At 54.0% G+C, this 24,560-nt stretch overlaps 1 protein-coding gene across 1 annotated transcript in view; it reads left to right on the forward strand.

The window, feature by feature from the left end:
• HCN4 (hyperpolarization activated cyclic nucleotide gated potassium channel 4) overlaps positions 1–24,560 on the forward strand; it is a 45,655-nt gene that overhangs the window by 11,025 nt on the left and 10,070 nt on the right. Inside the window, exons 2-3 of the mRNA XM_060618103.3 lie at positions 14,088–14,511; positions 23,372–23,533. Of these exons, the coding sequence (XP_060474086.3) occupies positions 14,088–14,511; positions 23,372–23,533 (586 nt within the window). The remainder of the gene's footprint in view (positions 1–14,087; positions 14,512–23,371; positions 23,534–24,560) is intronic.

The following is a 24,560-nucleotide window of genomic DNA, read 5'->3' on the forward strand; positions in this document are numbered from 1 at the left end:
CCCCTGTCAATGATTAACGTGTGTCCCCGGCCACTCATCGCCAAAGGAAGCCAGGGGTTTCTCCCACCTATATAGTCTGTCAGAGGATACGAGGTGCTTGTTCTTTTCTGCAGGGACAGGAAAGACAAGCCTACAGGGCCACCAGCACCTTTTAGAAGAAACATGGTCTAGCCGGGAAGACTCCACAGCTAGGGCCTGTGTGTGCAGCATTGGGGCTGGCCCACCCTGGAGCCCCCAGATCCTCTCATCCTGAGCTTTCCCGACTTATAACTGCCCACCCCTTCCACGCCGAGTTTGGCCTCCTGACCCCCTTCCTGTTCCGCTGTATGACCTCAGCAAAGTCCTTTCCTGTCTCAGTGTCCAGGGTCAGGCCTCCGTCTGAGGCTGAGAAGAGAGCAAAGCTAATTGCCCAAATAGGTATTGAACCCGTAATCCTGACCCCATTAGTACAAATTGAGCCAGCAGGGCAGGGACAGCACAGCTGATGAGTAGAGCTGATGAGAACCTCCCTCCCGCTTTCTGGAGACTCCGCCGAGGCCTATCGGGGCCTGATCCTGGAGTTGTGCAGCCCCTGGCTCCTGGGGATGTGGGAATTCCTTACACACGGGGCTCTTTCTGCAGAGGCTCTGCTAGCCCTCAGTGCTGGGGGCCAGGCCGGAGGCTCCCTAGTATGTTGTGTGGCATCCGTGTGGTCTGCTGAGCTCCGCCATTAGACCATGGCCCCTGTGGGAGTGGAGAGCAGGCTTTCTTGTTCCCTAGGCAAACCCCACCCCCCTCTCCTCCAGCCATCTCTCCTGGGGGCCAGTCTTCCCCTCCTGGAAGCTCAGACCTGGCCTCGGAGGAGTTTAGATGTGAGGATCCGTGGAGAGCACAGGTCGTAGTAGACAGCTGTGACTGGAGGGGTCCTCGGGGCAGGCCAGCAGCACCTTCGGCTTTGGAACTGGCAGGGGAAGGAGATGCGACAAGCTGTTCATCCTGTCCCAGAGGCTCTGAGGAGTCCTCATCCCTCTGTGTTGCTCCACAGCTTCTGGGGACAAGCCGAGCCCCCCACTTCAGACCTTCCCCCCATCATAAGAGACCAGTGAATACTCTGCCCCGTCCAGCTGTGAGGACTGAGCCGAGGCCTCACCTCCCTGCGCCTGCCTTTCCTCATCTGAAAATGCTTCCAGAGAGGGGTTGGGTTTTCTCAAGACCCCAGAGCTGAAATCGGCAGGCTGCAGAGACCCCTGGGAGCTGTATGCAATTACGGATGCCTGGGCCTCCCTGTGTGGGGCCGGCGTGGGTAGAATTGTGGGGAGCACCCAGATGATTCTACTTCTGTCACTTTAGGAGCCAGTGAGCTGGGCACCCCTAAGGCCCTCTCCGCGCAAGCAGTCTGCAGCTCTCTGAGTACACTTCGTCTGCCTTAGCCCTCCGGTGCTCCCCAGAGCCTGGGGGTGAAATGCCTGCTCCCCAGCCCGCCATCTGAGCCCATTTATGATAGGCCCCTCTCCGGGGAGTCGTTACCTTTTCTTCTGTTAGCAATCAGAATTGTAAAACCCGGAGGCTGGCGGGACCCCAGGGAACATGGCCCTCACTCTGTGTCCTTGTCACACTGTGTTTTCCTAGATGGAAGGCAGCGGAGTCCCATCTGGCTCATGTTCTCAAGAGCCCAGGTGCCTCCAGGGAACCCCCATCCCAGTGAGAAGGGGGCCATGTAGACCCTCCCAGAGTCAATATTTAGCTACTTTCTGTGGGGCAGCCCTCCCGTGGCGTCCTTGTCCTTGTTAGCTTCATCTGTCACCGGAGCACCACTTCTGCCCTGAATCCATCTCATTTCCCCCTTCACACTGGCGCTCCCTCGCTCAGGAGCAGGTGAGCGCCCCTACCTGAGTTCCCCCGAGGTTGAGTTCACATGCTACTCCACAGCAGTACGCTATTTTTGTTCCATTCTCCTGAGAGGGGACAGCTGTGCTTGAGCCTTCTTTGTTTCCTGTCAGCTGGGCGGGTAAGTTCTCCAACTGCCAGTTCCCTCCCCATTTTTCCCCAAATGGTCTTGTGAGCTGGGTGAAGCTCAGAGAGGTTAGGCCGCTAGCCTGAAGGCACACAGCATCGTGGCAGCTCGGAGCGCTAGAGCGTAGATGACCCCTGCTGTACACATGTGTGTGTCTATGTGTGCTTCCTCTTACATTAGCGTATCTGTGCATGCACAGACTGAGGGTCTCCAGAGGAAGTGTGAGCCCATCGGAGGAGCGATGGGCTGATATCTTGGTATTCCTTATGGCGGGGCCCGTGCTCAGTTGTGCCTTTGAGGAGGTGCAGCCACAATCCCTTGCCTGGAGGAACTTTCTTCCTCTGCAAACTTCATGGGTTCTCAGTCTGGCCTTCGGGTGGCCCCCATCTTCTCTGCAGACCAGTGTTGGGTTGGGGGACGGGGTGTCAGAGTTCTCTACGGTTTACACTTCTCTCTCAGCGAGCTCTCCATCTGGCCAGCTGCCCTTGGCTGGCCTCTAGCCTCTGCACTGCAGAGATGCATGGAGTTGGCGAGTCTTCAGAGATCGGCTGGTTCCATCCTCTCTCATTAGTGGGGAAACTGAGAAAAGGATTATGAGAGGCAGGGACTTGTTCGGGGAACACAGCAAGTGAGAGATGGAGAGGGGACTAGAACCAAAGACTCGTGTGCCCCTGGCCTAGATTCCTTCTGCTGTGCAGCGTAAACCGCCTTCCCGTAACCACAACACTGACCTTCCTGACCAGTGGACACACTCGGGCCATGTCCTGTGTGGGGCTTTAGTGCCCAGCAGGCTGTGCTGCTCCCTGTTTCTCTGTCCCTGTCTCAAGCCTGGCTGAATTTCCCCTCCAGCTATCCCCTCTCAGCTATAGTGAGAACTATCCCCTCACTACCCGCCCCCGCCGGCTTATGGCCTCATCTGCCCATGGAACTGGTCCGGATCATCAGCTCCCGTGTGGGGTGGGTCTGTCCATCCACCACACTGAGGGCTCCTTGTGGTGGGACCAGTCCACACACGTCAGTATCCCCATAGCCCTCAGGCCAGGACCTGCATGTTAGTGGTCACAAGAATAATAATGGTGATGGTAACAGCCTGCATGTGCTGAGTATTTACACTGTGTAGCAGATTATGAATATCTCACTGGATTCTCCCAGAATCCTGTGAGGTGGGATTAATGTTCTCATTGTGCACATGAGAAAACAGGCTCAGAGAAGTTAAGTGATCTTTCCAAGGCCACACAGCCAGGTATTTAAACACTAGAATGCCTGACCTCCCTACCATATGCTATAGCCTGGCTCCTTGGTGTAGTCCCTGGATCAGCCGCCTCGGTGTCACTAGAGAGCCTATCAGCAATGCCGATTTCAGCCCCCACCCCATACCTAGTACATCCCAGTCTGTGTCTTGGTGAAAGCCCCAGGTGATTTGTGTGCATATTAAGGTTTGTGAAGCACTGTGCTGTATGATTGAAAGATCACAGAAGGGGAAGATTCCATCAGTTACAGCCCTCAGCTCACCTCTGCTTGGGGAATAGCGGAGTCTAGGCCTCGCTGTATGCTGAAAGGCTAGGGCCTCAGCCCCAGGACAGGGAGGGACTGCGCAAAGAGACGGGGGAATGGGTCTTCTTTGGGACTTCAAAAACAAAAACAAATTTTGTTCCTCAAGTCACATAGAAAAATTAGAAAATAAAAATGCGCCCAAATCCCAGCTAGCCACCCATAAACCAAGCACCAGATGCCCTTGGTGCCGAATCTGTTTTGGAGGCAGCCCCAGGCTGCCGGCTGAGGGAGCAGCTACCTGGGAGCCCTGTGATTCTGAGTCAGAGGGTTTGAGGTGGGTTAAAAATAGAGCCCTAGTGGCCAGAGGCTGGTGGGAGGAAGGGAGCAATTCATCTTTTACAGGGGGGAGACCCCCAAGTCAGGGTGGTTGGTCAAAAGAGTGGGCGGTGGGAATGGGGGTTTATGCCCTCAGACGCCAGACCTGTGGGCCCAGCCTGGCCCTGGTTGGTTGCCGGATGGCGGAGTTCCAGCCTGAGGGAGAGGGAGAGTCTACAATGCCAGCCCAGGGGCACAGGCAGGGAGCACCCCGCCCAACCCCCAGACAGGCTGCTGGCAGCTTCTTCCAGTAGGGGTGGGGTGGTGAGGGAGCTGGGCTGCACCGCCTCAGAGAATGACGAACAGGAGCCTGGACGGGGTGGGGAGCAGGGAAGGATTGGTTGAAGATCCAGTTTTTAAGGTTGGGAGGGAGAGAAGACAAGGAAGCCAGCTCGCCTGTGTGCGTGCCCACGTGTGTGCTGTGGGCGGGCACGTGGTCTCCTTTGCCTATCACACCTGCCCTTCAAATGGCCTCCCTCCCTCCTTCATCACTGCCCTCCTCCAAAAAATCTGCTCATCCTGACCTCCCCGTCTTGCTAACACATTTCCTGCGTGTTTACTCTGGCTGCCTAAGAGTTTCCCCCCGGGGACCCAGTGTGTCTGTCTCCTGACACACGCGAGGGGACTCCTCCCAGCATGGAGCATGGTCATCGGCTAAAGGCAGGCTTCAGAGTTTTGATCATAAAGGGAGTATTTGCCCACTTTTAAGAAAATAAAGAATCTAGAAATAGAACAGAATGTAGGAAATATAGAAAGGTGTGATGGAGAAAACAAAATCACTCATAATCCCACCACGTAGCAGTGATCAGCGTTAACATTTTAGGGTAGTTTTTTCATTTTTATTTTTGGCAGTCTCTCCCCCCCCCCCCAACTGGCAACAGCCACCCATCTCTTTAGCGATAAGACAGTTTTACTGAGAGGCCACTGCCCCCCTCGCCCCACCACCCACCCCCAAGGGCCAGCTCTGTGTTCACATCTCAGAAAAGGAAGAGCAATCGTTTCTGCTCTCGGGGAGCATGTGGCGGGGCTGAGGACAGAAGACTCATGCTGGATCTGCAAGGTGGGGGCAACACAGGGGGATCCTAGGAGAAGATCCTAGGAGAAGCCTCCTTGCTGCTCTTGCCCTTCGCCCCCTCCCCTTGCCCACCCCCACCTCCTGGATCTCTGTGCTAGGCCTATTTGGGGAGGAGGGAGAATCCTTAAAATCCTCATGAGAGGCCATGCCCTTAATGAGGGGGTGTTCGACTACCAGCCGCCTGCGCTGGTCAGGCTGGAAATAGTCATGCCTACGTTGAAGCCACTGTGTCCCCCCACCAGCTCCTCCTGTCATCCCGTTCTGTCAGAAACCCCAACCCGCATGCGTCTCCTGGCCTCTCATTCACCTAGTCCCCCTTGCCCCCTCAACTCTGCCCTTCCTTCTCTGTGAATTTTCCACCATGGTTTTCAGCACCAGGTAGGGGGGCCATTCTCTGATGGATGTTCCTGGGAGTCTTGGAGTCTTCGGGGTTTGGACAGGATAAGTTCCACCCTGATCATCCGAGGCCCTGTGAAAGCCTCATGGGTCTCAGTGAGCTGCCATTTCACACAGCTTCTGCTGGGCCACCTGTCACTCAGCTTTGTTCCCCAAGGCATGCGTTCATTCATTCATTCACCTATCCATTCACACATTCGTCAGGACCTACCATGCAAAAGGCCCTGAACGCCCTGTGCCAAGTTCCGAGAGGCGCATAGACCACAAGATGAAAACACACACCATTTCATCGTGGTGTGATAAACACTATGCTAGGGCAACACACGCAAGGGGCACCTAACCAGATTTCGTAGGATACAAAGAAATGACGCCTCTGAGCCAAGGAGCCTGGGGTGGGCAGGGGCGGGGAGGAGAGACCCAGGCAGACGCCAGTGTGTAGGCAAGCCCTAGAGGACAGGAGGCGTAGTGTACATGGGGCACTGAAAGCTGCTGGTATGTCTGGAGCAGAGCAACGAGAGGAGGAAGGGTCATGAGACACGGGGAGGAGGCAGAGTCCAGATCAGGATGGCCCCGGGGGGCAACGGTGAGGAACTTGGTTTAGCTGGGAGCACAGAAGGCCTCTGGGCTTGGCAACACATGGAGAGTGGATTGGTGGCGGGATGTGGGCCCCACCCAGCGCCCAGGAGCCCAGTTAAGGAGCCACGGGATAGGCCAGGTGGTGTGCTGCTGAGACTCTCTGAGTGGGTGGTCGGTGGGTGAGGGAGATGGAGGGTGTCTCCCAGGTTTCTAGACCGAGCGTTTGGATGGCTGGAGGAACACGCGCTGGGAGCACAAGGGTTTGGAGGAAGCTGTTTCCTCATGCCTGGATGTGGCAAGAATGAGGTTCCTGCACAACATACAGGTTTAAAGGGGTGGTTGGCAGGCGAACACGTGGGTGTGGAGCTTTAGAGAGAGGCCGAACAACGGAGGCCTTGGGAGTTGGTGAGGTCACCCTGGGACGGCGTGTAGAGAGAGAAGGGGCCGGGGCCCAGAGGAACAAAAGCACTTAAAGGTCTTGCAGAGGAAGAGGAGCCCCTTCAGGGGAAGGATAAAGAGAGGCCGAAAAAAGGGAGAAGGCCCAGCGGGGCGAGGGGCCTCCGCAGAGTGACCCGCAGCGAGGGTCAGCCAGGAACAGACCGCGAAGCACCCAGTGCTTTGGTCTGGGGGGCCGACAGGAGTGTGGGAAGTGAGGGAGAGGCGCCTCTTCCAGGAGGCTCATTTCTGAGGGGAGAAGAGATAAGGCAGCGGGGATCCGGAGTGGTTCCATTTTACTTTTTTTAATGAAGGGAGCTTAAAAGAACAAGCTGATGGGAAGGGATGGGTAGAGAGGGAGACTGAAGATACAGACAAGGGAGGGGTAACCTATGGGTCAGCATCCCTGGGGAGGGGGAGGGGATGGGTGTCAAGAGGCAGGTGGAGGAGTCACCGAAGCCTTTGGGACCGGAGGAGGGAGGTGGATGAGGGAGAGGCAAGCAGGGTAGGGGTCTGGCGGCAGAAAGAGAAAGGGGACATTCTGGTGGCTTCTCTTTTCTCTAAGAAGTAGAAGACGGTGTTCTCTGCTGAGATGGGCGGAAAAGTAGTTTCAGAGCTTTGAGGAGAGGAGGTGATTTGAAATGGCTGCTGGAGGAGCAGGGTGGCGGGTGTTTCCTAGGGTCTCCTGGAAGGCTGGGCTGGTGGAGGGGAAGGCCGGCTGAGTATGGAAGCCTTGATGAGGAAAGTGAGGCACAGGAGCCGAGGTGCTTAAATATTTAGTAGGACGGGTCTGAGGTGGTGGGGTTTTCTGCAGTTTCGTGAAGCACGAAAAGGGTGAATGGTGGTCCCCAGCCAGTGTGTGACCTTGTGAAGTGGGTGCCAGAAGGACTGGGTGAGAAAGGTGGATGAGCTGGACCAGTATGTCTCAGGGGAGGAGAGGGGGCAGAGGGTTCTGTGACTCACGGTTCCTGGGACAGACACTAAGGAATAGACTTAGCATGACTGGCTAGGAGAGCTGGAGGGAAAGGGGGTTGGGGCGAGAGATGGAAGAACTGGGGACGGTGACATGGTCCATCCCACACTTCAGGAGCGGGTGACTGATGTGTGGTCATTAGAGTCAGGGCACCAAGCCACCGAGGAGCTGGGCGTTTGGGTTGATATACGGAGTAGAAGTCACCCAGGGCGATGGCAGGGTTTGGAGTGGAATGGGAGGTTGTGAACCAAGTGTCAGCACTGCCAGGGTCCCCAAGGGTGGCAGATGGATGTTGGCAGGATGGCCAGAAAATGACAGGATGCTCTCAAGATCTTGAAAACATTCCAGCGCCGGCAGGAAGTGGCACTTCGTGGAGCGGGGAGGATGCCGACCCCACCCCCGACGCTGAGGTGTGTGGCCCTGGGAGAGTGACGTCCTTAGGACACAGCGAAGGCTTGTTTAAGGGAAGCGCCGGAGGGGTCAGGAAGTAAAGAGGTGGAGGATGCAGGTGAAGAGAGCACAGGAGACAAGTTCAGTGAGGGGAGGAGAAGCAGAAGGAGGTACAGAGTTTGGGAGAGAGGAAAATACTACGAGCCAGATTGATATTTCTGTAGAGTAGTTAGAAGTGGGATTCTGGAGGCAGGCTCTTCGGGCTTCAATTCTTGACGTACCATCTATAGCAAACTTCTCAACTTGTGCCTTAGTCTCCTCATCTGTAAAATAGGCACAATCCTAGTATCTCCCTCATGGAGTTTTTATGAGGATTAAATAAGATAATCCATATAAGGTATTCAGATGAGTGCCTGGCAAATAATAAGTCTCCAAAAAACACTGGCCCCTGGCCCCCTCCAGTTTCGTTGTCTTCACTGTCACGTGGGGCAGTCGTCTGTGCTGGGCCTGGAACACCAAGGGATGGCTTGGGAACCCAAGGGGTCTCCCCGCTGCCATCCCTGTCTCAGACACGAGGACTCCCGGATTTCTGGTTTCTGTGATTTGTTGGGAGGCAGAGAGGGGAGCCTGCTGAAAGGGGCAGGATGCGACAGCTGCTCCCAGGCACACAGCATGGCTACACAAACTTCCCGGAGGAGGAGGCAGTCAAACAGGGAAGGGATTTCACAAGCTGGGGGTTCAGGAGGCTGGGGTGGTTCTCAAGAGAAGGAGAAGTGAGAATGTGGATGGCGATAGAGCCAGGGGTCGGGTGTCTGGTGGCTACTGGGAAGGAAGCAGGAGAAGTAGGGCACAGGCGAGGCCAGATCTTGGAGCTTCAACTTTCTTCTGTAGTTGTGGGAGTCTGCTCAAGCTTGCAAGGAGTGATGTAATCATAATATTTGGGAAGATAACCCAGAGATCATGTGAGTTGGAAGGAAAGAGTGTGGAGGCTAGATTCAGGTAGGCAGCAGGGACATGGGTCCAGGTGAGGAGCAGTGAGGAACTGATCTAGAACAGAGCAGTCAGGGACAGATCCAGAAGCCATCGTAGAGGAAGCTGGACAAGACTTGTCACTGCATATGGGGCCTGCGGGAAAGAGAAAGCAGCTGAGGACAGCTTTGTGGTTTTAAGCCCAGGTGATTGAAATGCTGACTGTACCATTTAGTTCTGAGGAGGAAGATGCTGAGTTCAGCCTTGGACTTGGGTGCAGGAGCCAGCGGGCCCTCTAGGTGGCAGGTGGGAATGCAGGCCTGGCGCTAGGAGAGGTGTCTACACAGAGGGAGGGGGTAGAAGATGGGGCCCTGGGTGTGCCACTCACCGGGGAGAGAGCATGGGGACCCTGGCCTGCAGTCAGCATTGTCTGGGACAAGGCCCTTGCCCTCAGGGAGATGCAGCGTTCTAGGAGGTCCAAAGCCAGGGCTCAGGCTGGGCTGAGGCTCCATCAGTGAGAGGTTGGAGAAGCCTGGAAGAAGTAGCCCTTCAGATGAATCCTGAAGGATGGAAAAGAATGTAATGGGCAAAACGCTGACACTCTTTCTTCCAGCTGGCAGGAGTCCCAGGGAATGTATGCAAACATGTGTGTATGAGGGAAAAATTAACAGGAGCACATAGATGAAACGTGTGCAAAAATGTATTCAGGGGTGGGTGTGTGCATGTGCACGTGTGCAGGTATGTGCATGTGTGTGCATGTGCATGCATTTGTGTGCATGAGCATATGTGTTCACGGGCAAGCATGGGCATATGTGGGCAAGAGGAGGCTGAAGGAGGCCATCCCTATTCGGCTTCTACTTCTCCTGCTCCCATTTTATTACCCTTCACTCCTCTCAGCCTCTAGGAAAGAAGAGGGCCCTTGGTCTGGTCCTTGAGTCTCTGCGTTCAGGATCAGGAGCCTCCTATCTTCGCTTCCCTCGGCTCCCTTGAGACCATCACCTTCCTCTCAGACCAAATGATGAAATGCTCCAGGTGTCAGTGTAAAAGGGCTGCTTGGCTTTTTGCCATCCCCCGTTCCTTCTGCACATGAGACCTCCTCCAAAGCTGGCCTTCGGGCCACATCCGCCTGCTGAGAGGCCACCTGCCTGCTTGGATGGCCAGGTGGGAAGGAAGGTCCAGGAATGAGGGAGGACAGGCCTGGGATCATGGGGCTGAAACCGCGGTGAGGTGTGTTGCTGGCCAGGGCTTCCTTTTATTTTTGAGAACACTGGGATACGGGAGGGTCCTCTGGCTTTGGAGAGAACAAGGCCTCTAGTGCAGGCATCTGCCAACTCCAGCATGTCTGAGTCTGGCTGTCCATGACTTCCCTGCCAGGGCTTGCCACACGCTACCATGGAGTGTGTACCCTGGATTGTGGAATTTAATTATGCATGACTCCAGGGGCAGTGAGGTGCTAGGGAAATAGGGGGCATCAAGCTCAAGGTTTTGGAAATGTTACTGTTCCTCCATGGACCTTAGTTTTCCCCTTTTACAGATTCACACAACTGTACCTGGTTGCTGATGACCAAGGTGCTTTTAATATTTGAAAGGTGTGCTACTTCCCCCACCTAGGAAGCACCTCAGAGGGCTCTGACATCAGGAGGATGGGTCTCCTCAAAACCTCTTCACAAGTCTCTCTTCTGCCTCTTTTTAAAATTTTCTTATTGAGGTTTAGCAGACATGCAATGTTATATTCCTTTCAGGTGTAGAACACAGTGATTCAACAATTCTATACATTATTCAGTGCTCACCACTATAAGTGTAGTCACCATCTGTCACCATATCTCTTCTCCTCTCTCGTCTACAAGAGAGGACCACACCTGCTGTGATAGGCTACCTCCCTAGTGTGATGCAGAGATGCCAGTAAGACTTGTTCCCTCCCTGCATCCCATTGAGGTGCCTAAAATCCTAAGCAGTCAGGCTCTCAAGTCCCCCAGACCTCTCTGAATCTCGTTCTTTTCCTCACTAGCTGTGTGGTCTTAGGTAGATATTTCTCTCTGAGCCTCAGTGTCATCATCTGCAAAATACAGATGTTAACAGCCACCTCAGTGCTGGTGTGGATTAAATGAAGTAATGCATGGAAAGCACAAAGCAAGCGCTTGATACATGTAAAATGTTTTGGAGGCTTTATGAATTCGGTCACTAAGGAGCCCCCGTAACAAAGCCCAGGGATATTAAGGAATCACTTGAGATGCTTCTAATCACTGGGGTTGGCAAGAAGAGGGGCCCAGGGAGCAGAGGATGCAGTGGGGAGGCTGTTGCAAACCGCCCCTGGCTGGACCAACAGAATGGGGCTCGCTGGCGCTGGGAGCTGTCCGTGGTGCTGAACCATTTCCTCACCCCTCGTCCAGCCCTGCTTTTGGTTGTCTGTGGAATCATCTTGCAAGAGTAAGGAGAGGTCGTCTCTAAGGCCAAGGACAGGTTCCAAAGACCAGCTCCTCCAGGAACACTTTCTGGCCTCGCCCTTCTGGGCCACCAGGAGTTCACCTTCTCAGCTGCATGGGCTGCTGCCTGGGATGGTTTCTTACATCATTGCTCAACTTGTCTTCTAACTAAGCCTTGTGCTCTGTCTGACTGGACCATGAGCTCCCTGAGGTCAGGGCATCTGTCTGCCAAGGTAGATTGGTTCTGTTGTCTGACCGTTCACAGAATATTGTGGTCCTTGACTTCCACTCCTGGATTCTCCCAGAATCATTCTAAGCTCCCTTCGACCCCCACCCCCAAGTAGATGCTTTGCTTTGGCTCTTCCTTGGAAGATTTCATCTTCCTCCCTCACCTCCCTCACCTCTCTCACCTCTTTCCTGTGAATTTGTTACCTCACTTAGTGATACAGATAGGCATAGGCCAGAGCATTTTACAAACATCAATTCATTTCATTCTTACAACAATTCTGCCAGTTTGGTACTGTTATTATCCTCATTGAGCAGACGAGGAAACTGAAGCATCGAGAGATTAAGTGACTTGCTAGTAAATGATGGAACCAGGAGTTGAACCCAGGTTGGCTGGCTCTGAAAGCCTTTCTTCCCACTATATTATGCTGCCTTTTGGGTAGTTCTGTGATGCTTCAGGATAGTGGTTTGTGGGGAGGAATGCTCCAGTATTCCGACCCCAGCCCAGATCAGGCACCAGAAATATCCCTTAGCATCTGGAAACTCACGATTGAAATAATTAGTCAGAATGCAAGGAAATGGTTGTTTTTCCCTCATGTAATTTGGTTTTATGAAGACCACTAAATGCAAACATTCTCCTGTTAATTACTGTCTCAAATTTGGTCTGTAATTGAGGGAACTAGAGCTGGGAAAAGTGTAGAAACCCGCTGGAGTGGCAGGCCTGCCCGAGTCAGCACTCCCAGCCGCTTTGCGCCCGCTCTGTTAATTTTAGAAACTCTTCTAGCCTGGGTGTATTATTAGCTTTATGTACAGAGGGCCACAAGGCCCTCAGTAGTCTCTCTATGCCAGTTTTGTTTTGTTTTGTTTTGTTTTTTCCAAGAGATTAAATGAAAAGGAATGGTGGCCATGTGTATATAGGGGTGTTTCCATACTGTGTGTGTGAATGGGGATACCTGTTTGTGGCTTCCAATGAGCATCTGCAGCTGTCTTTGAATGACATGCATGAGGCTGTGTAGAGAGTATACACAGCTCAGGAACACCCCGTAGAAGCTGAAACCATTCTCTTGGGGCCCACGAGTCATTAGCAGGATGTGCTGTATTCTGTGTAGTGGGTGTGATGACTGGGGTGGGTTCTTGGGTCATAGATTGGGTTCTCCCAGATGGCATAGGGGTATTGGGGCTGGAGAAAGGGTGGTGGGCTGTAGAGCAAGGAAGGAGCTGAAGTTGACCTCTTGGCACTAGCCTTAGAATGAGAATATTTAGCCTGAGAGGCTCCTGACTTGAAGTCTTTTCTTGAGGCCCTAAATGGCATGGCTTTCAAAAGAGCTCTCCAAAGCTGCCTTTCCAGAAGCTGTGCTTCCCTGAGCTGTGTGTTGTGGGACAGCTGTCTTGCCCACCTTTAGTGAAGCAGGCCCTACCCTCTCCTTGACTCATAGCACCATTTTGCATTTGGCAAAGGAAACATTTTGCTGGGAAGTAATATTTTTCCAAACCTGGAACTCTTCTGGCAGGAGCACTTTGGACCCTCTGAAGACTCGAGGAAAGCTTGTCTTTTTGTCTCCCACTCCCTCCTGGCTTTTGTGTAGTTGAGAATTAAAGATGCCTGAAAGGTTATTTCTCTTGGGGGAGAACATGCTTATTTCTTCCTGACTTAATACCTTTATCTATCATCGTGTAACTGTCTAAATTAATAGCAGAGAGAAATAGCTGGGCAGTGCAAGTGTTAGATCTTGGGGCCAGCCCTAGGGTGGTTGGTATTCAGGCAGGGTCCCTGGGATTGATTGATCACACCTTCTGGACATGGGTCTGTGCCTATCTGTGCTGTCTGCACACTCCAAAGGGGCTCCTGATGAGCCAGGTGGCTTCACCCTGAGGGGCCCTCCCCACCTCCCGCAGGAAACACTTGCAGTTGCTTTGATGCATTAGGAGAAATGATACTCTAAAGCCCCCACTGATCTCACTCCATTGCATCGAGTGGCACCTCACTGGTACCTGAAATCCCCTTATTAACACTTCCTGCCCTTGAAGATTTCACTGTCCTTCCCTAACCCTAGGATGCAAACCTCTGAGAAGAGAGATGGTCAGACATTTTCTGGCAATAAGAAATAGCCTAAAGGGGGACCCCAGAAAGTCAGTGTGGATGAGGGCCAGTTCAGAATTATAGAACAAAGCATTGAGGCTCCATCCCTGATTGCACAGTGAAGAAATGGGGCCCAGAGCAGGGAGGCCACCTGCTTGATGTCACACAGCATGTCAATGACAGAGCTGGGACTGGATCCCAAGCATCCTTCCACCCAGACACTTGCTGTGTGTCTGGACCTCCCCTGCTCTCTGGTCACGGTCTGTAGCATGTCTGCCTGCCAGCCTGTCTCAGACCACAGCTGACCCTCAGGGAGAATGGAGCAGCTAAGCCTGAGCCTGGGGTGTTGTGGGGCGAGCTACTCCTGCTGCTAAAATAGCTTTGCACTTCTCTCTGGACATCATCGTTGTGGTTTGCTTTTCAGCCTGAATCCCACTGGGGAGTGGGGATGGGGTCAGGGGAGCAGACAGAGGGGCAGGCAGAGGGTATCCTTAGTGAAGGAAGAGCCTTTCTATGCCAATCTCCATATCTTCCCCTGGTACCCATGTGCATTTCTCACCCAGTGACTCAGAACCTCCCGAGACTTCCTTCTTCAATGTTTGCTGTCCCTTGGAGTTTTCTCCCATAGTCTGTAACTCATTCTGTCTGTCCTCCTGGCGACTGACCCCTGTGTCTCTGGGCAGATTTTATTGGGACCTGACCATGCTGCTGCTGATGGTTGGAAACCTAATCATCATTCCCGTGGGCATCACCTTCTTCAAGGATGAGAACACCACACCCTGGATCGTCTTCAATGTGGTGTCGGACACGTTCTTCCTCATCGACTTGGTCCTCAACTTCCGCACAGGGATCGTGGTGGAGGACAACACAGAGATCATCCTGGATCCGCAGCGGATTAAGATGAAGTACCTCAAAAGCTGGTTCGTGGTAGATTTCATCTCGTCCATCCCTGTGGACTACATTTTCCTCATCGTGGAGACACGCATTGACTCAGAGGTCTATAAGACTGCCCGGGCCTTGCGCATTGTCCGCTTCACCAAGATCCTCAGCCTCCTGCGCCTCTTGCGTCTCTCCCGCCTCATTCGATATATTCATCAGTGGGAAGAGGTGAGTGGTCAGACCCAAACATCTTGGGGGAAGGGGTATCTTACCCCCAGGGGGAGTAAGGGGCCCCCAGGTAATCTCAGATAGTTGGATTTGGGCTGTCAGATTGTAGCAGGCACATCTGCTCCGAGAGGACAAATAGTAGTAATATCTTGACCTCTTATGTGCTAGATACTGTAAAACTCACTTTACAGGCAGTATCCCATTGAAGTCTCTAACAACTGTAGAGAGTATCATATAGGTACATCGTTTTTTACATAAGGAAACCGAGAGGCAGAAAGTTTAAGGGATTTATATCAAGTCACAGAATCAGTAATTGATGAACCTGGATTCCAAAGCCTGCACTGTTAACCATTGGACTATATTGTAGGAAATGCAAACTCATGAGCTGGCAGGGGCCAGGCAGGGAACGCGAATGGGTGAAAAGGGCCAGCTGAAGGCAGTAGAGAGTGTGGTAGACTGGGGAAAACTGAAGAAAACATTTTCTGTCTGCCTCTACTCTGCTCTGGCCACTTGTTGCCAAGTGAGAAAGGGCCCAGGGTTGCTAGATCTATAGGTTGACCATGGGATGCAGAAATCTGGATTTTTGTGCAAATTTTGTAGGCAACTCTATTAGGTATCCTGGGAGTTCTTCTGGAGCAGACCCTGAGGTGAGGATTTGCATGAAAGTGGCTTTTCTCTCAGTGGGGTTGAGGTGGGGAGTGTTTCCAGGAATCATCTGGTGGGGGACTAAGGAAGAGGGACACACGAAAGAAGGAAGGAGGCCAAACAAGGGTGACATCAAGCAAAGTCCCATGGGGAGTTCTGGGGACAGCATACCTCACACCTCTTACCTCACACCTCTGAGTTGTCCCAGTCAGGGCAAAGAAGTTGGAGTTTTTATATCCCCTTGCCTGTCTGTCATTAGTTCAGGGTACTTCCTGCGCTCAGTGCTAGCAGGCGAAGCGGCTTCCAGCAGCCTGGGGCAGGTCTCCGACAAAGAGCCGCAGGTGCTAGCCATAGGGAGTGAAAAGCTCCGAGGAGACTGGAGTTGTGTGTGCACAAACTGTAAAGGGATCCTAGGGGCTGTGGGCAGAGCACTGGCTACAGAAACTAAATAAAAAATTGTAAAAGGACTGGGTGTAAAAAAACACTGTTCTGAACAAACCTAACTCAGCCATGGGCTGAATGCAGTCATCTGTGGGAAGGACAAGAGGAGGGCTATGGGCTGGCGTTTGAGAAAAAGCAGGTGACCTTGCAAGCGCTTCTGTCTGTGTCTGCCACCATCCACCTTACACCTTTTGGCGGCGGCGGCAGGCAGACCAGCCTGGAAGTGTCAGGGCGGAGGTAGGCATACTCTGTGAGGCTGCCCACCTTGGGGTCTGGAGCAGGCTGTAGCCTGGGGAAGCTTCTACAGAGATGTATTTTTTTGCCGTGGCTCACTGCTGGTCTTCTGGTCTCCAGGACCCCTCTGCTTGGTTGGACAGAAGTTCCTATGCTCAGGACACAAAGCCCCCACCCCACCCCACCCCAGCAACAGCCTGGGCCCTGGGCAAATAGCACACATGGCTGATGGTTAGGGCACTGGCAGATTGAGGTCGGAGGTGTCATGAACACCTGTGCTGCAGAAGTGCCTACACCGGCCTGGCAGCATCCCTGCATGGCAGAAATTTTCCTTGCCTAGGAAAATTTGCATTATTCCTGCTGACAGAGGAGGGGCAATGACTTGCCCAAGGTCATGCGGCAGGCCTCTGGAAGAGCTGGAGCAGAACCCAGTTAGCTCTCTTGACTCCCAGCAATGAGAAGTCTGGTGCAGTGAACGGCCACAGGGCTTTACACTTCTCAGACCTGAATGAAGATCCTGGCTCCACACTGCCTGGCTCTGTGACCTTGGTGCCACCTTGCCTCCCTGAGCCTCAATCTCTTATCTGCAAAGTGGGTCTAATCCTCACTGGATTGCCTTGAGAATTAAATGGGATGATATTTACCAAATGCTTAGCACAAAGCCTGGTGAACTATCTGATAAATGCCCCTCCCCAATCACTTGTCTTAATAATCCTCTATACCTCTATGGGAGGGGTTGCTTTTCTCAAATACTTTCTAACCCTTATCTTATTGGCTCGCCAAACCTATCTGGCAAGGCAAGCCAGGCAAGATTTATTATTCCTGTTTGTCAGCGAGGACAGGGGTCAGAAGAGTCAGCTGCCCCAGTGTTAGGGTCTTGGACCTGGGCCTCCTGATTCCGGGTTCCATGCACTCCCTGCGTTCTTAGGTCACCTGAATGCGGGGTGACTTTGATTCTGTTACCTGTCCCTCTGTTAGGGATGACTCCCAGCCGAGATTGGGAAGGCAGGCAGCGGAGCGGGTCGATGGGTGGCGTGAGGGGTTCTGTGTGACAGGTCGGGTTTGAGGTAACCATGGGACATCCAGCTATGGAGAGATGTTGGCATGTGGGGCTGAGCTCAGGCCTGACAGGGGACAGTGCCGGGCAGGGGGAGGGGACGGTGGCTGGGCCCCTTTGAGTGGCTGCGGAGGAAGAATGGAAGCATATTTCCTAGAATGCCCTAACAGGCTCGTCCAAGTCGAAATACTGGACCACGCTGGTTCCCTCAGTCCCTAAGACACCACCACACCCCGACCTTCTGTTTGTCTTGAACTTACAGCTAAACTGTCATTAAAAGCAGAGAAATAGCCACTCTGTGCCTTCTCTGGCATTGGTTCATGTCTCCAGGCCCCTGCCCCCTGGAAGCCATCCTTACTCCTTCCTCATGCCTGGGCCCTGAGGGCCATGATATCTGGGGAGAAGTGGCAGAATGGCCAGGGGCTCAGCAGGATGAGCCTGAGAATAGAAACTAAGTGCTTCTTTACTGTCCCTGCACCATGCGTCCTGGGAGCTCTGTCCAGGGCTTCTGTCCCTGCTGCCTCTCTGGGCTATCCAGAACTGGTCAGGCAGGCTCTTGCCCTGGCCCTTTCCTGGGGCAGACAGAGGCCCCAGGAGGCCTCAGGTCAGGGCTCTGAACTAGAAGTTGGTACTCAATCTTGTGGGCAGAAGGGAGATCCCAGGAGGCCAGATGGATGACTCCCCACCCCCTCCACATACACTGTTATCTTGCCTATCAGCTGGGGAGGAAATTGCTTTGAGCTGGCTTCTGCCGGGCACACCGCCCAACCAAGGGCTCCCATTGGACCCCTGGGATTGAATTGGGTTTTCCCAGCTGGTCCCAGAAACCCTGTCTCCACATCCTCAATAGCCTGCCCCAGTCCTCGGGCTTCTAGCCTCAACTTGGCCTGGAGGCAAGAGCAGGGAGACCCTTGAGGTCCCAGGTCTACATGAAACATGGGAAAGGAGGTATTTGGTAGAGAAAACCCTGCTCTGTCTCCTCCTCTAACTCCATATGTGACTCTCTTTCCTTTTCTAGGCTTCACTTTCCCCAACCATCAGGTGTGCTCTGATAGTCTAGGAGGTGGGAGCTTGGTCCCCACTCCAGCCTCTGTCGGCAAGGATCGTGTTAGCTGATCCTGAGGACATGGTCTTCAGCCCCGGGTGGCAGGTAGAATGGTAGCCACCTGTGAAGAGGAAATAACCCCTGGTGAAGCTGTAAGATGCTAGACTCCTGACCCCCAGGCTTCAGCCCCCCATCAGACAGTTCTCTAGTGGTATTAGCAGGTGTTGGGAGTTAGGGGAGGGGGAGGTCCTGGCAGGTGACAGCCACCCTCTCAGAGGATGCCAGCCTCTGCCTCCATCCCAGGCGATCTAGGTCAGCATCCTCCACCCAAGCCTCTCCCAGCCAAGCCTCTTCCCTCCCTCTGAGGTGTGAGCTTGTTACAGGCACAGAGGCTATTGTTAGAAACCTTGGTCGCCCCCCCTCCGGATGTTCCCCTGCAGGCCCTGCACCCCAGCAACCCATCCCAGAATCCTCTTCTTTCCGTCAGGAGCAGGGAAGCCATCCTGGGGAGGAAGGCTGGAGGCAGGAGGCTGGGCCAAGGCCGAGCCTCCTGATGAGTCTCCTCTCCCATGGGCCTCAATTTTTCTATCTTCTGGAATCAAGGAGTGGTCCTCGGGGCAGGGGGTTGGCCCTCTCTATGCGCCCCAGGAAGGGGCTCAGCATGACCCTCAGTTTGGGCACCTCCAGGCTCTTCCCGGGATACACATGCAGCAGCCATCCTCTCAGGCCTGGGATTGCTGACCTCAGTGTGGCCACTGGTCCCTGCGACACAAGGAGAAGTTATTCTTTTTCCCTGAGGAGAAGACGAGTCCCTGGGAGGGAACTCAACTAGGCCCCAAGAAGAGGCCTTGGCAGAAACTCCAGTTTCTGGTCTCTCCCCAGGACTGAGAAATCAACTCTGTCTTTGAAGGCTGGGGAAGAGAGGGAAGGAAAGGAACCAACATGCATTTAGTACCTACTGTGTACCAGCTGTGGACATCATCTCTCCTTATCCCCAAGACAGCCCTGGGAGCTGGCAGTTATTGACCCATTGCACAGATAAGGAAACTCATCTGTGATGAGAAGGGGTTGGCCGAGGTAGAGGACATGTCGCTCTGTCTCCACACTGTGGCCAGAAGATACGGAGCCTCCCCCAAGTGCCCTGCGGGGCACAGAGAGCAAGCTGCCCAGGCTGCCCACCCAGCAAGCCTTGCAGGGCCTGGAAATGAAGTACTCAACCCCCACGGTCAGAACCAACATCGTAAACGGGGGTTTTAATGAGGTACAAAGAGCAAAACAAATATTTGTGTAGTGCAGCTGACTTGCGGGTGGCCTGTGGCTCCAGCCCACAGCAGGGACACACAAGTGTTCAGCAGCCTCTCCCAGCAACGTCCAGCCTTCCTCTCAGCAACCACACCTGGGTGCCGTAGTGTCGGGGCCAGGGCGAGTGACCTCACCACCTGGGTGCCCTCCTAGCCTGAATGGATGTACCCCCGACCCAACTCTTGGCAGGAAGCTCAGATTTTGCCACGTTGGTGCAGTCAGCCACAATACCCCTCACCCCCACCGAAAACTCCCACCCTCCCACCGCTTCCCAGCACCCTCCCTGCCTCCCCATGGGCCTTCCCTACATCCACATGCTTCTTCAGCCTGACACTGGCACCACCACCACCACTGTGCTCTGTGCAGGACACATGAGCCTGTGCCCACCTGCAGGAAAAGGCACGATTTTCTTCCCACAAGGTCAGAGGCAGGCTGCACCTGCCCAGAGTGGGGCCTTTCCCTAACACCACCATATACACGTGTGGCAGCCCTGATCGCAATCATCCCATCACTGTCATCATCACCTTCACCTTTACCCTTGTCACTAAGCACTTCTCAGTTCCTGAGGTCATACCATGTGTTCTGCCATATTCGTTGCTGAGGTCGCGATAAAGCCAAAGCTAGACAAGCACCTGATCCTGGAAGAAAATTCGCCACGAAGGAACAAAAAACATAGATGATGCCAAAGGAAAAGAAAGTACCGCATTAAAACGTGCCAACCCTGATACTTCTGTCTCTAAGGCCCAGAGTGATTCATGTAGAGGAAAGTTTACAGGGGCTGCCCCAGTCTGGGATGCTTTCTTTCTTTCTTTTTCTTTTTTTTTCTTTTTCTTTTTCTTTTTCTTTTCTTTTTCCTTTTCTTTTCTTTTCTCTTCTCTCTTTTCTCTTCTTTTCTTTTTCTTTTTTTTTTTTTTTGAGCGAGAGAGAGAGGGAGGAGAAGTGGGGGAGGGGCAGAGGGAGAGAGAGGATCATGGAGCCCAATGTGGGACTTGATCCCATGACCATGAGATCATGACCTGAGCCGAAATCAAGAACTGGCGGCCTAACCGACTGAGCCACCCAGGCACCCCTGGGACGCTTTCTAAAAGGGGTCCAAGGCTTCCTTCAGCTCAAGTACTGTTTTATATACCACATACTATATAGTCTATACTCTGCAGCATATACTACATAGTACTCTATCCCCTAGACACCGTAGGTACCGTCCAGCTCAGGCTGTCATAACAGAATACTGCAGACGTCAGGGCTTAAACAACAAACAGTGATTTCCTGAAGTTCTGGAGGTTGGAGAGCAGACCAGGGTGCCAGTGTGGTTGGGTTCTGCCTAAGGCCCTCGTCCTGGTTTGTGGATGGTCACCTTCTTGCTATGTCCTCACAGGGTGGAGAGAGATCCTCCTTCTCATGTCTCTTCTTCTAAGGGCCCTGACCCCATTCATAAGGGTGCCACTTTAAGGACCTAATCACCTTCGAAAGACCCCATCGCAGTGGGGATTCGGGCCTCAACATATGAATTTCACAGGGACACAGACATCTAGTCTGTAGCAGCTGGGAAATGAAGGAGCTTCGTAATAATGACCCCACCTGTGTTGTGTTCAGGGCCCAAAGGACTTTCTTAGCCAGTTTAATTTCTCTAGCAACCTTGAGCAATGGGGGGCAGATGCCTGGCTCGTCTTAGCTGAGGGGAGGCTAAGATGTGGTGGGACGTGAGGGCAGGTGCTGGCCATTTCTGAGACTGGATGGTCCCACATCACTTGCCAGCCTCTGAGTCTGGAGAGCTGGTGGCATCCTGGTCAACTGAGACTTTGAAAGTTTAGTGACTTGCCCAAGGTCATAGAGCTGTTGTATTCACCTAAGCACGGAAGGGCCGGGAGGGGCATCTCCCCTCAGAGCCCAGGATGTGGTGCTGGTATTCAGGAGCTGCGGGGAACGGTGGGGAGAGGCTGAGGAGCTTCCTGGGCTCGGGATCCAGGTCCCAGGGCACAGCTGGCAGTGGACCGATGGCCAGAGGCACCGGTGTCGTGCTCAGGCCTGCTCCACCTCCGAGACCCCAGTCCCAAGCCGCCCTGCCTGGTCACTAGTGCCTGCCACTCCTTACGCTAATGTATCAGTTTGGCTGGGAGCTGGCACACTGAGGACTGGGGGCCGGTTTGGGGCCCCCGTGGGGCCAGGCTGCAGCACACACGGCTCCGTCTGTGCACTGGGCTGCGGAGGCGAGATGCCGGGGTGTTCCGGCTAGCCCTGGGTCCTGCTTGTGTGAATCCAGCCACATCACTCAGCCACTTGGGGTCTGAGTTGTCTCACCTGCCAAACAGAGCCACCGAAAACAGTCCCTCCCTCACCAGGCCAACCTACTAATCTGCAGGCAGCCCTGGTATCTTCAGATAATGCCTCTTCCGCTGCCGCCATGACTTTGGCAAATCCCTTTACTTCTCTGAGCCTTGGTGTAAAATGGATTAATGATATTTTCAGCAAAGGGTGAGTTTAAGTGAGGTGGTGGCTGTGGGACCACGTGCCCACACTCAGGTGTCGTGTCACTGTCCCTCTGTCACCGGGGCCATGGGGGTGGTGCGGCACCACCCTCCACCAGCCGTTCCAAGGTCCACTTCCTCCTGAAAAGGCTCCACAGCCTTTCAGCTGGAATATCCAGAGTCATGCGACTAAAGGAGCCACGGGCGGGCACAACCCTGGAGATGAGGGACAAGTAGGATTCATGTTTGGCTTTTCAGAACCTAGACCCAAACTAGGCCCACATTTCAGAAGGGGAAACTGAGGTCGCTAGTATCAGAATATCCTGCCGCCAGCTACCAAAGTCTACCCCATGCTGCCCCCAGAGCCTCCCAGGCCAGAGGCAAGGCCAGAACTTCCTGAGACCTCCCTCCAGACTTCCTTCCATCTCTCCGTCCCCTCAATGCCCTGTCAGCATGGTGAGCCCTGTTGAAACCAGACGAAGCAGCAGCTCTGGAAGGAGGGTGGTGGGCGGGGGGTGCTGGGCTGATGTGCCCACCCTGGCCCCGCCCACCCATGCTTCAGCCTCTCACTGGAAGCCATGAGAGTGGGGATGCATGGGTGCCACTGGGCTGGGGTTGAGGGGGCTGTACTTTATTTTGTTTTTATGTTTTTTAATTTAATCTATTTTTGAGGGGGGGGAGAGAGAATGAGTGGGGGAGAGAGAAAGAGAGAGAGGGGAAGAGAGGAATCCCAAGCAGGCTCCGCATTATTAGCGCAGAGCCTGGTGAGGGGCTCAAACCCACGAACTGTGAGATCCTGACCTGAGCTGAAATCCAGAGTCGGACGCTTAACTGACTGAGCCACCCAGGCGGAGAGTGCTGTGCTTTATTAAACCATACGGGAGAGCATTACTACGACCACATATTAACTAATCATAAAGATTAATTATTAACCACTTATCAATTAATAATGGTTTGCAATTTATAGAACACTTCTATAGCCAGTACCAAGCACTTTATATGTATAATTTAATCCTTTTGACAATCCATCCAGGTAAGAATTTTTATTGCCATTTTCCAGATGAGAAGGCATGTTCAGAGAGGTTCAGGGACTTTCTCAAGGTCACACAGCTAGGAATGGGGTGGAAGTGGGCCTGGGATCAAGGTCTGTGTGAACTTGGAGTGTCTGTGCTGCTTCTCCTTCAGTTCCATGGCTGTCTTAAGCAGAGCCCACTGCCCCTGGTAGGTCCTCAGCGTCTAGTGGCAGATTTAGGGAAGCACCATGCCCCTGGCCAGACTGCAGACTCTGGTCCCCGGAGGAGGCTCACGCTGGCTCTGGCTTTCTCCCTGTTGTCTTCACGGCCTAGGCAAGCAGATGAAGCAGCTTCTCTGCACCCTTTGGGGTCTATGGGGCTCCAGATGCCCTCCCTTCGCATATCGGCCTGGATAGCTGAACTTCCCGTGGGAGGCCCCCACAACCCAGGAGGCATCCCCCTGGGGCCCTACAGCCTGCCGTGTGCTTCCGGCTCCCCGCCTGACACCTTCCCACCCTTGCCACAGCCTGCACCTGCACCCAGCCCGGTGCTCTGCCAAGTCCACGTGAAGCGGCGCCCACAAGCAGCTGCAGGGGCGAGCTGAGACCCCTCCTGACCGCCCACCTATCCAGGCCAATTTCTTGCCCTCTGCCTGCAGATCTTCCACATGACCTACGACCTGGCCAGCGCTGTGGTGCGCATAGTAAATCTCATCGGCATGATGCTCCTGCTCTGCCACTGGGACGGCTGCCTGCAGTTCCTGGTGCCCATGCTGCAGGACTTCCCCGACGACTGCTGGGTGTCCATCAACAACATGGTGGTGAGCGTGCGGCTCAGCTCTCCCGCTGGGCGTTGGGAAGAGGGGAGCCAGTGAGGCACAGGTGGGCAGAGTAGGTCTAGGGCTTGGGACTCCCGAGCCCCCACACGTAGGATCCTGGGGTGCCAGCCTGGTGCCCAAGGGCGCATGGATCTAGCCGGTATCCGTCTATCCCAGAGCGCTGGGTTGCGTGCGGTTACCTGTGCCTTCTTACAGCATCCAGCGCAGCTGGGAGCTTCGTGTTCGTCCCAGCTTCACCCAGGGAGATGAAACCTTGGCCTTTCTCAGACTATATCAAGAGTGGCAAAGCTGGGCTGGGGGCTCCTGTCCTACCTCTGCTCCCCAGAGGCAGACTAGTCCTAAAAGCGGAACCCAAGAAAAGAGAAACCTATGAAGGGCGCTGTTGGCAATGCCCGGACTCCCAGATCACACAGGGCCTCCTTCTGCTCCAGCAGCTGAGCTGGGCTGTCCCCTGCCCCCCATTCCTCCCCCGCCGCCAGATACACACCTGCTGCTCATAGGTGGGGTCCTCAGCTGGGAAGACTTACCACCTCCCTACCACCAACCCTGTGGTGGGTGAGGGAAGATGGAATTGGGGCTGGGAAGCCATAGCGTAGAGTCAGTCCCCCAGCCTCCCATGGACAGATTGGGCACCAGGCGGGGTGGGGACCCCCTGGACCTGTGAGCATTTCTGTGGGTCTGGCGAACCCCTGCCTCCCTCCTCCAGTCAGTTGGTTTGGTCTGTTGGCAAATCCCCAGGGCCCCAGGGGACAAAAAACCAGCTTTGAAAGAGGTGAAAGAGACCCTGAGGCATCTTTCAGCATCAAATAGGCCTTTACAAAACAGCCTTTTGATGAGCTAAGTGTAAATGAATCGGCCATATGGATTGAATTTCCTGGTCCCCAGAGGTTCTGCAGTAAGGCCAGAAGCCCTGACTGAGAGGCAGCTGGGGGCCACCCCGGTTCCCCAGGCCCGGACCACAGGCCAGCACCCCTGGATCAGCCCCGCTGACCTCCCAACCTGGTCTGGA

This window comes from Panthera onca, chromosome B3, assembly GCF_046562875.1.
Source record: "Panthera onca isolate mPanOnc1 chromosome B3, mPanOnc1 haplotype 2, whole genome shotgun sequence".
NCBI classification, from domain to species: domain Eukaryota; kingdom Metazoa; phylum Chordata; class Mammalia; order Carnivora; family Felidae; genus Panthera; species Panthera onca.